Source organism: Montipora foliosa, chromosome 11, assembly GCF_036669935.1.
Source record: "Montipora foliosa isolate CH-2021 chromosome 11, ASM3666993v2, whole genome shotgun sequence".
In the NCBI taxonomy this organism is placed as follows: domain Eukaryota; kingdom Metazoa; phylum Cnidaria; class Anthozoa; order Scleractinia; family Acroporidae; genus Montipora; species Montipora foliosa.
The window spans coordinates 32677509-32690779 of NC_090879.1; the positions used below are offsets into that span (position 1 = coordinate 32677509).

A 13271-nucleotide genomic window follows, 5' to 3' on the forward strand; every position below is an offset into this window, starting at 1 on the left:
ACAGCATTCCAGTCTCCGAAGAATAACAAATAAAAGAGAAGCAAGAAACATCGGCTTCTGGGCTGACATGTTGATAATTTTCAAGTTCCCTCACAACTTCTTTACACCACAAGTGTGCCCTCTGAGCATCTGACTTCTTCGCAATAATAAAATTCACTGAAATTAAGCCCTTTCGAGCGGGGTTAGTGTCAGGATGGGAGACCAAAACAATAAACCGCTCATTAAACACAAGCATCTGACCGAAAATACTATTAACGCTAACAAATGCGAACTCAGCAAGGTACAGATCTTGTTAGCTTGCTTTATTCAAAACAAAGATTGATGCAAAAGCAAATAACCATTGATACACAGTTTTTAGAAAGAGCAGAAGGAAGTTTCCGGAACGGTCGATCGAGAATAAAATATTTACGACATGAAAACAACATTAATTTTGAACCATGAATATAGAATATAAAAAGTTACGATCAGCGACAAACATTTTGGGAGATTTTTGCTACGTTCAAATAAATCGCAAAATTGAAAGTGACATGCCGGAATTCAGCGGGCGCCGTGATTAAGTTACCGCGGCATGTTTACTCGCCAAACAGTGAAGTATCTGTGTCAAATAATGGCAAGATACAGTGTGTTGCTCAGTTACCGGCCGGTACCAGTTTCCGGCCAAAAGAAGGTAAACTCGGTTATTTTCGATGGGATTTTAACTCTTCGTCCTCCGAAGCGATCCGTTGGAAAAAACGAACATCTCCGCTATCAACTGATGGTTTAGGCGGGCTTTTTGGTTGAGAAACGAGCGAACAAGAAGAGATTTTGTTCAGGTGAGTGAATTTTTGGCCTTTTCATTGCACAGCGAAGCTACGGTACGTAAATAAATAACTCGTTTAATAGGAAATAGTTCACGGACCTTGATAATTTTTTGAAAGAATTTACATTGAAGATGGAAGTAATTAAGGGACCTGTCATCATAAGCTAGAACTTAGCTGTTTGCGAACGTCAGAAGTCTAAATCCTAGCTAAGATTTTCGCATACTACGCCAGTTTCCGGCCACTGATCTGCACTCACAGATAGATTGTTTAAAACTTATTTGAATTAATGAAATTTTATAACTTACTACTCGAGAAATTAATGAAATGTACATATTTGTTCGCGCCAAAATCTTCCTACGGTGAGATTTCCTTCATTTCTCGCCTAGAGTTAGGTCATAAAGTACTTACTCCAAAAATAAAAAAATAATTGGGGGTCACCGACTTTGTTTCGGAGAAAATGACAGTCGAAAAATGCCTTAATTTCGATAAATCTGTCATAATAACGAAAGGTAGCCTCATCTGCTCATCCATCGAAAATCCTAAAAATAAACTGTTAGAGTGAAGGTTTCCGTGCATAAGTTTTTAGGGGTGGGATTTTAAGATAATTTCATGCCGCTAGGGATGTCGTAAACAGTAGCGTTCATCCTGGACGAGCGTTTTCGTAACCTCTATCGGTTGCAACCACTACCGGAATTCGATGGCACGAGGAAAGAAAATTTAAAAAAAAGACAACTTCTTACGGTGAGATTTTTTTCATTTTATCATATTTTGTAGATAGTAAGTAGAGTAAGTGATTCATGATTAAAAAAATAGGGGTCACCGATGATCCAAGGGAGTAAAATCGATGTGATTTTACGAAGCTCTTGGAAAACTTCGTTTGTCACGTTTTTGCGTGACCTGTCGGGGAAGGACTGGAACCCAGGAGAGGATCGATCGTCGAAGGGATGAAAGGTTTTTACCCCAAAACAAAGCTTTCTAGAGCACAGCAACGAAGTTCTAAGCAGTCGTCATCTTCATTTGGTTAGTGTTTTGTATAATATTTCTCCATTGCCGTCATTCTCGTCTTCTGGAGTGGTTTTTGTGAAATTTAATCGCTGGTTTTTTCCACGCAGGTCCGCTATTCAAGCCGACGAGGACAAAAATACTGCTCTATTTTCACGAAAGTAAAGGAAAAGAACTTCAAAAACATACATTCGTTTTGAAGTTAAGTTCGTAGGGTAATAAAAACATTAAAAAAAGAAACAGCCCCATTAAATTTACGCAACGGTTCGTCCTCGAGTTTTCCAAACTCTCAGGCACTACTCGATCAGCAGCTACCTTTTCCAGAGCTTTTCCATCCTCCCGCTCACTTCTCTTCAACGTTTCATGATGATTCGGAAATAAATGTGCCATTCTTTTGCCGGCCTGGAATTTTTCCCCGGCGTTTTTGTCGCCATGTTACTTTAACTAATGCTTGAACAATATTTATGAAAGTCAAGTAGACTAGTGCAAGACTGATAAAAACAACGCGAACATCAGTCATGCAGTAGTCTACTTGACTCTCCTAAATATTTTTAATCAATTTGGACTGATCACGATCTTCTCTTATCCAACGCTGTGCAAGACTTATCGTCCACGGTTTCTGCAAAGGTTTTCAACCCTCAACTTCACTAATGCTCGAAGTAATGCGTGACATATTACAGTCGCGTTACCTGCGCAGTTAGGTTGCGCACAAACAATTAGCGCGAACGTCCTTAAGCAAGCATCGCGTAATGAGGTACATATTAACTCAGATGTGCTGTGTTAATTGCCCGTGCCTCTTCCCAGAATATCGCGCGGGCTTCGTCAAGGTTATACCCTACCCATAGTTAGCAGCTATCTATGCCCTACCATACACCCCAAAGTAACCATTTTGCTCTAATCCCATAAAGTACAGTCGCTAAGCCACATCGAGATAGCCTTGGAAGTCCGTTTAGTCGAGCGCATTGAATGAAATTTCTGCTTTCTATTGATGGCCGGAAACTGGACTCGCTGGCCGGAAACTGGGCAACTTACTAGTTTTGCAAAAAATGGCATAATTTCTTTAGTACTTGTGGTGGGCAGCCGATCTCCGTATATTTTAAAGGTAAGTAAATGAACTGTCTCTTGTAGAAAAATGAGAAAGGTTCCGTGCATAAACAAGAAGTTAGGGCGTTACAAACTAAAATGGCCGGAAACTGGGCAACATACTGTACCGGGTTTTTGTAAGTTTCTTTTTCTGTCAAGTGTTACAAAGTTTGACAATGAAATGAGCGAAGTCAAAACAAAGATCACAATCGCCCAACTCTTGTTTATGCAAAGTCAAAATTTACTCTCCAAGACGCGTACAACGTTATTTATCTCCAGGTAATTCCATCATTTTGGAAATAGCAGCTACTTTATTATTCATCTGCGTCACAATTTTTCACTGATTTTGGGCCTCATTTTGTTGAAACTCAAGCACGCTTCCAACAGGTCTACGCAGGTCTAAGTCTACGCATTTCCACTACCCTCTCTATCCTAAGAAAATACCTTCAGAAGGCTCTATGCACAAAGACACCACTTAGCAGGGAAGTGACAGGCAAGACATTTACCGACACGGAAAACAAAAAAAAAAAAATAATCTACCCATTTTCCGACTGGATTGCCATACGGCAACCCAGTAATTAAACGCTTCCCCGTGTGAAAGCAAACAAATACGTTTGCTGAAGCATCGAAGACGGCTGTCGCTGAAGAAAGAAATTGAAAAAGGTACGCTGGTCGAATATATCTTTGTCGCATTTTCAAGGTTTTTGTCTTATTTACATTTGCTCTGATTTTTGCCGCATAGTTTGATTGACTAGAAAATCTATAAGTATTAAGTGACTTGAGTTTCTGTTGCACTTATGGCCTACATGGCCTAGCTATTGAACCACAAGACCGGTTACCATAGTTTATCGTACATTTGATTTTCTCGAAGCGGAAAGGTCACACAACATTGAGAAAGTGATCGGGGATCGAAGAACTTGGTAAGGTCGAACACGTTTGTTGACTATTCCTACGTCATAACACGTCATATCCAAGATGGCGCTCTCCATGTCACGAAAGAGGCAATTTCAAAGTGCTCTTGTCACATTTTAAGAGGGAATTGGACAAAACGGGAATTATTCTCGAATTCCTGGGGAAAAGTTTTCTTAATTTAGAGGAACTTTTTCTAGACATTACTCATTAACAACACATCCTACAAAAAGATTTGTGAATTTAACGTGAAACCGAACAACCCAGGTCGCCCTATCGTTTCTGCCTGTAGTTGCCCTACCGAACTCATTTCTAGCTACTTAGACAGAATTATGACGCCTATCGTCAAATCTTTGCCATCATACATTAAAGACAGTACACAGCCACTACAAATTTTTTCGTGATTTCAATTTCTCCGGCCAAGACAAACTTATTTTCACCATGGACATTACATCTCTAAACACAGTCATTCCCAATAGCGAAGGTCTTCGAGCACTTAAACACTTTTTCGATCAACGTACTGTCAAAGAACCAAGCTCGGAAACGCTACTCCGCCTTGCCAAACTAGTTTTAACGCTTCAGTGTTTTTCATTCGCCGGCAGCTATTACAAACAAATTAATGGTGTAGCGATGGGCACAAGAATGGGACCTAGCTATGCCAATCTTTTTGTAAGATATGTTGAATACCAATTAATTAATCAGTACAACGACATCAAACCTGAACTCTACGTCCGCTACATTGACGACTGCATCGGCGCTATTTCATCCAGCAGAGAAGAACTCGATCAATTTATAACCTCCGTTAATTCCTTTCACCCGGCTCTTAAATATACCTGGGAATTTTCGGAAACTTCATTGGCTTTCCTAGATATCAATGTTTCTATCAGTGACAACGGTTTATGTACCAGTGTGCACTACAAACCTACAGATTCTCACACTTATTTGTTGTATTCATCGTCACATCCATCACATGTCAAGAACTCCATTCCTTATTCTCAATTTCTTAGACTTCGATGTCTATGTAGTGATGACTCCGACCAGAGTTTAAAAACGTGGCTCTCCTGTCTCTGTGGTCAAAGCGGGCCATCATCGTGCCCAACAATTTGATCGACAGTCAGCACTACAAACGTCACAAAAGGATAAGAATGACATAATTCCATTCACCCTCACTTTCCATCCTCATAATCACGCAGTCAAAAGTATCATTCTTAATAATTTTTAATTACTCCAAAATGATCCCGAGACTGGTAGAATCTTTTCGCAACCTCCACTAATTTCATTCAAACGCGACAAAAACGTAGGCAACTTTTTAGTTAGAAGCGCACTCAAAATTAACGTGCTTCAAATGCTCGCGCTCACGATGGAAAACTTGTCCTTTCACTCTTAACACTAGAAAAATAACGGGACCTAAGCGATCTGTGAAGATCACCGATCGTTTCACATGTACCTCCGCAAATGTCATTTATTGCATAACCTGTACGTTATGTAATAAATTATACATTGGCGAGACTTAGAAGACGACTAGGCGACCGTTTCCGCGAACACCTTTGCGATGTTGAGAAGAATGGCATAGATGCATCCAAGCCAGTCGCTCGTCATTTTAATCTCCCTACCACTCTAAACAACACATGACTATCTGCGGCCTTTCGCTACATCAAGGTACGACGGAAAGCCGCGAGAATCTGGAACAAAAATTCATCTTCCAAATCGGCACCCTTTATCCTCACGGTATTAACGAACACTTTTCATTTAACTAATGTATTCCTGTTTTTCACGTTGCCATGTTACTACCAATAGCGTAGCTATTGATGAAATGATATATGAAATGGATCATATATGAACTGCGGATATGAAATCAAGTGAAGCTATGATCCTCGCAGTTATGAACGCAATTTTTGCAATTGCGTAGAGAAGCCTGAAAAATTCAGGACTTCAACGGGGTTTGAACCCGTGACCTCGCGATACCGGTGCGACGCTCTAACCAACTGAGCTATGAAGCCACTGACATTGGAAGCTGGTCGTTTGTGGGTTCTAATGTTCCCGTGAGGAATGAATCAATGATGAAATGATATATGAAATGGATCATATATATATATATATATATGGATCATAGCTTCACTTGATTTCATATCTGAAGTTCATATATGATCCATTTCATATATCATTTCATCATTGATTCATTCCTCACGGGAACATTAGAACCCACAAATGACCAGCTCCCAACGTCAGTGGCTTCACAGCTCAGTTGGTTAGAGCGTCGCCCCGGTATCGCGAGGTCACGGATTCAAACCCCGTTGAAGTCCTGAATTTTTCTGGCTTCTCGACGCAATTGCAAAAATTGCGTTCATAACTGCGAGTATCATAGCTTCACTTGATTATCAACTCCTTTGATAAAACCAAATTTTTGTGTACTACTTCCCCACCGACGCAGCACTACAGTTTCTTTAGAAACAACCCCCTTTATTCATTAGTTTTAGTCAGGTACCTATCTAGCGCCTACTTCTCGCTACCTTTATCTGCGAGGCTAGAAAACTCGTTTGCGAGTGTAAACTTGCCGCGCTATAAAAGAAAAAAAAAACAGTTCTATGTGGCGCGCGCTCTCAATAACTTCTCGGTAGCTTGTCCTGAATCTACTGAGTGCGGAATGTTCTGAACACGACTCTAGTGCGTCAGCGTGAATCGGAAAACACGAAAGATCCATTCACTCTGGCCATGATAGAAGACTGTGGGAGAGTTGTTGGACATATTCCGTTAGGATTATCAAAATTGGTGTCTCCGTTTTTGGAACTAGTTAATCATAGGAGAGAATCTATGGAAACTTGAGAGTAAACAGAGAAGCTGGCGTGGGTTTAGAAATTCCCGTTCTTTACAAGTTGACTGGATGTATGTTGAACAGAGATAAATAGAGCGACGTTTATATGACCTTGAAAAATAAACGTAAAAACATAGCGTAAACAAAAATGCATGCAAAACATTTAATGGCTTATCGAACAAAAATAAACGAACATTTCTCCATAGAACTTTCTGGGAGGTGATGGCAGTTTACTTTGACGTCATTTGAAATGCAGTAATGTGAATAGTAATCGAACTGTTTACTGCCCATATCAGGAGTTTCCTTGGTCCATGAAACAAATTGCGTATACTTTTTCAAGGTCATACGAAAGTCGCTCTATTTAACAAGACTCTACGAACTCATTACGGACAGTGATAAGGCTAGAAAGTCCTTACATCCCAAAGAAGAAGGACTATCAACCGAGCCTACTCGAGTTTACTCGAAAGCGTATGTCTGACAAGAACACTGAACCGATAAAACCAACTAAAATGCTAATAATGACGTTGATACAGCACAGTAGACGAGCGTTGAAAATCGGAACGGACACCTTTGTTCATGTTTTGTTGGACATGCATACCGAGACTGAACTGAATGACAAATTTGCATTCAGCAATAATCGACAGGACTAACAAACTTGTCATTCAATACGTGCAAGTTGTCCGTTTTAATTAAGGACTTGGGGACCAAATTTCCGTAACTTCGATTTTTGGTGCCGTTTAGTGAGATTATTTGTTTTATTAAACATTCTGATTGGTGAATTCAGTCCTTCTGTTGTCAGAAATCCATCATCGACTTATGGTTAAATGCTTGTTACCTTCCGAAATACACTACGTAGATTCCACCTTATTCCGAAGTTGTCAGTAAAGGTCTGCAAATACCTTTCTTGTATTTTGAGACTTTTAGCTCGATTTATAATTTAGCTCTGCTACTATTCTAAATGCACTTAACTGATTAGAGTGTAATGTGAAGTGCTAAGTATCTACACCATATGAACCATGTGAGCGTTAGCCCTACTGATGGAAATGAGCCCACACAAGGGGTAGATATGGGTTCATATGGGGTAGATACTTAACACTTCACATTACACTCTAATCAGTTAAGTCTGTTCAAATGTAAGTGCTAGACGGCCAACGTTTCCAAAAACGTAATCCCTCCTTGTACTATTCTAAATGGTCTGGCGCTCTTCATCATCATCTAATCCTTTTCCCTCTGAGGGAAACAGGGCCTTGTTCTTGTCTTGTACTTTACAATAAATGCTGTAAACGTTTACTTTTTGGGAACTGAAATAAAATTGTTGTTGCTGTTTTGTCGAGATAATTTGACTTTTGTTTCTTATGTACGTGCTCAGTTTGCGCTCTTTCTTCCTCGCAGTGCTTTCATTTACATTTTCATCATCATCAGTCCTTTTTGCGCCATGGGACGCATAAGGCCTCTACGGTCTCTCTCCAGCGGGAGCGGTCTTGTGCCACCGTTCGAATTTCACTCCAGGTCAGGTGACTGGACTTGAGTTCTTTCTCCGCTGACCTTCGCCAAGTTATTCTTGGCCTTCCCCGTTGTCTTTTCCCCTCTGGTGTCCAGAACAAACTTTCTTTAGCAACATCGCCAGAGTCCTTTCTTAATACATGCCCAATCCATGTCCATTTCCTGCGGGTTATGTCCACCATAATGTCCTCTTGTTTACAGATGTTTCGCACTTCCAGGTTGGATATTTTTTGTGGCCACCTTATGCCTAGTATAATGCGCAGGCACTTATGGATAAAGACCCTCAGCTTTTTAACCATTTCCTGAGTCGTTTTCCAGCTTTCAGAGCCATAAAGAAGCACTGTCTTTACGTTTGAATTAAAGAGTCTTAGTTTGGTCTTAAGAGAAATCCTTTTAGAACTCCAAATTGGTTTCAGCGATGTAAATGCCTGTCTGGCTTTACCAATAAATAAATAATAAATGCTGTAAACGTTTACTTTTTAGGAACTGAAATAAAATTGTTGTTGCTGTTTTGTCGAGATAATTTGACTTTTGTTTCTTATGTACGTGCTCAGTTTGCGCTCTTTCTTCCTCGCAGTGCTTTCATTTACATTTTACACTTCATAATTTATCAAGTCACTAACTATTTCGGTAACAATGAACTTTAACTCATATCAAATGGTAGATTGGTTTTCAAAAGGAGAGGGGAAAGCCGCAGTTCCCGGAGAAAACTCTCGAAACAGAGTGGAGAACCAACAAACTTAACACACATATGACACCGGGTCTGGGAATCGAACTCGAGCCACATGGGGGCAAGGGATTGTTTTCCAGGCCACTGCGCCATGCTGGTCCCCGCGAAGCGTGTATTTTTTGTCCTTAATTGTTTTCGTCGCTAGACGCTTTTAAAATTGAGTCGTGTGAACTGAAGCGTGGGTACAAATTTACTCCAGTGTACTCCTAAAGCCGGAGGGAATTTGTTGTTCGCTAGACATTTTCCGGAAAGAAACGGCTGCAGCATTAAGAACGAGGAATTAAGAGTTGTGTCTAGCACCGATTGAAAGCCTAATATGAAGAAAGGTTCGTATTCTAAAGTCACATTTACCCCCAGCAGGAGGTGAGAGCAAATTTCAACATACTGATAAAAGTAGTAAGTAATCATAATTCTGGAAAACAGCTGATCTTGGGAATATTAGGAGCTAGTTTCACTTAAATACAGTTACTCTTTTTGCACACGCCTCTTTGGCAACAAGAGTTTTGCAAACCAGTATGACTTGGCGCGTATCATATTTTTAATTTGCCGAGAGCAGCGCAAAAGACAAAGTCATCTTTTGCCTAGATGATTATGGATGGGTATATTTTTCTTAAAACTCTTATGAGGCAGGTTAAGATGACTTTATATTAGTACGGTTATTAACCGAAAGGAAGGCCTTAAAAATCTAGTCTTGACATCAATTCCTGCCTGCCAATTCCTTTCGTTATTGCGCGGGTGGGAAATTATTAAAGTTTAATGTACTCTTAAATCTTCGTATAGGAGATTTCCTGGGCTTCGCCATCTTTAAGTTATCATTCATATTAGTTTTATTACTTCAAGTTTTGCATTCCAAATTAATTGTACGTCAGGAAATTAAAACTAACTTACTATTACATCTTGAGCCCGGCATAAACTCACAAATCGGCCCGATGCGAAAATCGGTTTTCAGTGTTAAAATCCGCTCCCCTTCGTTGATTTTCAGTAACAAAATCAGTGGCAAAGGATTAAGTTTGATTCATCGAAGTTCCAAGCAACTTATCGAAAACCCACATCAAGCACAAATTAATTAGCCCTTAAAAACTGCGTTAGCTTACGTACAGTTCACTTTCATATGCTAATTTCCACTAATTTCACCAACAAGTCACACATTTTCAGTTAATCTAATCCTGGAGTCTTTGCGTTCAGGTGAGTCCTGATTTGAGGTGCATGACCAGCTGTTGATTGTATAGGAAACACTCCTTTCCAGAAACTATGGATCCTCGATTGAAGTGTTTCAGTTTAACTTGACTATCGCCGATTTCGAATTGTTAAGGAAGAGATTCTTGTGATCATCTCACCGATCTTAGTTAACTTCAGAAGTCCTTACCCACCATTTTAATTAAAGCGAAACGAGGTTACCTTTGAAAAAAAAAAAACAAAAAAAAAATGTAAATTAACAGTCTACATGAAGAACCAACTCAAATTAACTCAAATCAAATCAACGTTGTTAGTTTCTGAGGAGAGGGGACCCCCGGTTTGGAGCGCGCTATCAGTACCCGGAGAAAATCTCTCGGAGCAAACGTTGGAAAAAACCAAGCGAGAGTGTCCCACCACTGCGCCAGCTTGTAAACAGCAGAACTTGTTGCAAAATGATTCGACTTGAAGGGCATATTTCTCTTTAAAAGTGTCATGTTTTGACTCGGTATTAGACGTTTTAGTTTTGCATGGCTGGCCCGGTGCATAGCCGCACAAAAACGCCAGTCTACATATGTCTAAACTTTTATGGATGAATCATTTTGAGACCGCTTCCCCGTTAAATTCTATGTAAAAAAAATCTTACGACGTTTCATAGCTTTCTTTTTGGGATAAATTTCATCTAAACAATGACGCATCCAACATGTCCAAACCTAATTACAACCTCACATTGTTCAAAATTCACTTACTGTCAACTCTACTCATTTACTGTTAACTCTACTCATGCGCTAAATATTCGTGGGAAAAGTAAATATTGCAAGTACTGTAGTATGAAATTTTAGGCTATTTCTTTAGGTCGATGTATGAGATGAAAAATTTTATAATGTCAGGCGGTAAAAAAATGGCCCAACACTTTTTCACTATGTATTTCGTGATTTCATTGGCCCGTTAAGCCCGCTCCAGAAAGAGGTCATACAATAGGGAGATCATTGTTTACATTTTTTTACCTCATTAGCACAAGGTTATCGTTTTCTAATCTGTCAACCGAGAAGAAAGTACTGAATATTGATAGTGTATGGAGCAACTTCAGAATACCCCGCCACAGCTAACCACTATTGTTTCCGCTATGCGGCATCTTTTGAAGAACGAGACTTAATACAATAGAGCCTATTCTTATTCAATGAAATACAAATAAGTGGCGGGGTGTTCTGAAGTTTAGCCTACAAGGCGTGTTTGAGATCTACCCAAGAATTTATCAGTTTTTGATGGCTATAATAATAACTTGCTCGTTATCAAAGCTAAAGCTGTTAAAGGCTTAATTTAAAATGGAGATTTAAATAAGTTTGACAAGTTATTTTACCTTTTGAATTCGATTTATAAATAGCATAATGCCTTCTTCTCTCGTGTTAATGAATCAGAAATGCAAGTTTAAGTGTTAATGACATTGCATTGTTCGAGGTCTGCTTACTAGTTGGCGGATTGTGATGGCAGATAGCTAGATCGACTCACAAGGCACCAAAGAGAACCTGTTCTCCTGAATATTTAATATGCATCATCACCTAGATCTAATACAAGGTAAATGAAAATAACATTGAACTGAAAAACTATATCAAACAATTATTACGAGTTTATATTGATGACCATCTTATTGAGTATTGGGAACAATAGATACCGCTGACCGGTAGGCTCAGTTGGTTGGGCATCGGACTACTGTGAGGAAGGTCGCGGGACAAAAACGCCATGTCAGACCAAATCACCATATATAGAAATAAACAATAGACGTCAAAGAGAAGGACTGTACTTTGCCTGTGGTCAGATAGGCGTAGAGAAGTATCCAGTAAATTGTAGTGAGATTGTACTTAGAGTAGTCGCTATCTCGAGTTAAGTTGTCTCCCGTTGTTTACAGTTAAATAAATTGCGTTTCGTGGAAATAGCGAGGTTATTATCTTTCTGTTGGTAATTAGTTACCGTAACAGAAATTGGGGGCCTGTCCGGGAGCCATTTTCACTGTCCGGGAGCCGAGTTTAAGTAGAGTAAATTTAAGTAAAGCCAATTTAAGCATTTACCTTGAGAGTATTATTGTATTCATTAATGTAAGACAAGTTTTAACCTGGCGCCGATTTTGATCCAGAGAAGTTTATATCAAACAATAGCTTAAAGCTATTGTGCTCTGTATGAACTCCGCCCCGGACCAACACTCAGAGGCTTTAAATAACCGTGGAGAAAGTGCTTCCTTTGTGATGACATTTTTTTGCAAACGGTTACGTCCCGTCTCAACATAACCCAGTGGGACGTAAAGGAACCCACGCACTCTTCGGAAAGAGCAGGGCACGGGTTTTCCGGTGTTGTGGTCTGTCCTCTGTAGTATATAGGTAAAGTAAAAGTAAAGTCACTATTGGATATACCAGGCATAATGCATGGCCTGGCTGAGCTGAAAGCAGTACGAATGTCACAAAAACATCTTCCTTGCATCATAATGCGCATGCAATGGAGAGTGCTTAGCCTTCTTATAAACTTGTCGAAATTATCAAATTAGTTTAGGAAATCGTATAAACGCGACTGCATTTCGTGTCAATCGAGTGTCGCAAAACCAAAACCAAAGTAATTACTTTGTCCAATCAAAAAGGACGCAGACAATCCAGTAAGCCAATCAAAACTCGAAGTAATTACACGTAGCCGACATAAAGAGCGGGAAAATGTGCACGCGCGAGCAACGATTGGTTTTGGTTTCAGTTCTGATTGGTTGAAAAAATGGCGCGAGAACTTTGAACCAATCACTGAGTGAAGTAATCATAAACCAAAGCAATTTGCTAATTACTTTCTACACTCAATTGAAAACCGCGCTATGTTTATGTGGTATACTACATACAGTACGACCCGCTCTCTGCACGGCCTGCTAAATAAGAGATTTTGATGCAACATTTTTTTGAAAGTTTTTCGTGTTGTTTATGTGAAATAACTGTTTGAATCTTGCAAGCAAGTATTTCGAAGAAGCAATTGCCGGTTTTCACTGTCACACCACCACTAAAACCATTCAACAAATAATGACAAGAATCAAAGAGATGAAAGAACATGAATATTCAAACAGCTTCTCAAAGGTTCATGTCCTATCAAACTGAAAATTTGTAAAAAGATAAGTCTTCAGCTGTTCTAATAACTAGCAATCTCAAAATCTCAAAAGGATTGATAATTCCTTATTTTTTAGTTTTGATGACGTCACGTGAGAACCAAGAATAAGATTTATTTGTTTTTCGGATTT

At 39.5% G+C, this 13271-nt stretch overlaps 1 protein-coding gene across 3 annotated transcripts in view; it reads left to right on the forward strand.

Moving 5' to 3' along the window:
* Positions 1–13271, forward strand: part of LOC137975148 (glutathione hydrolase 1 proenzyme-like) — a 29295-nt gene that overhangs the window by 2369 nt on the left and 13655 nt on the right. Inside the window, exon 1 of one of the 3 annotated variants that reach the window (XM_068822227.1) lies at positions 9055–9202. The exons of the other annotated variants lie outside the window; for them this stretch is intronic. Within the exon in view, the coding sequence (XP_068678328.1) occupies positions 9156–9202 (47 nt within the window). The 5' untranslated portion in view covers positions 9055–9155. Of the gene's footprint in view, positions 1–9054; positions 9203–13271 lie in introns of those variants that run through there. 3 annotated transcript variants of the gene reach the window in all.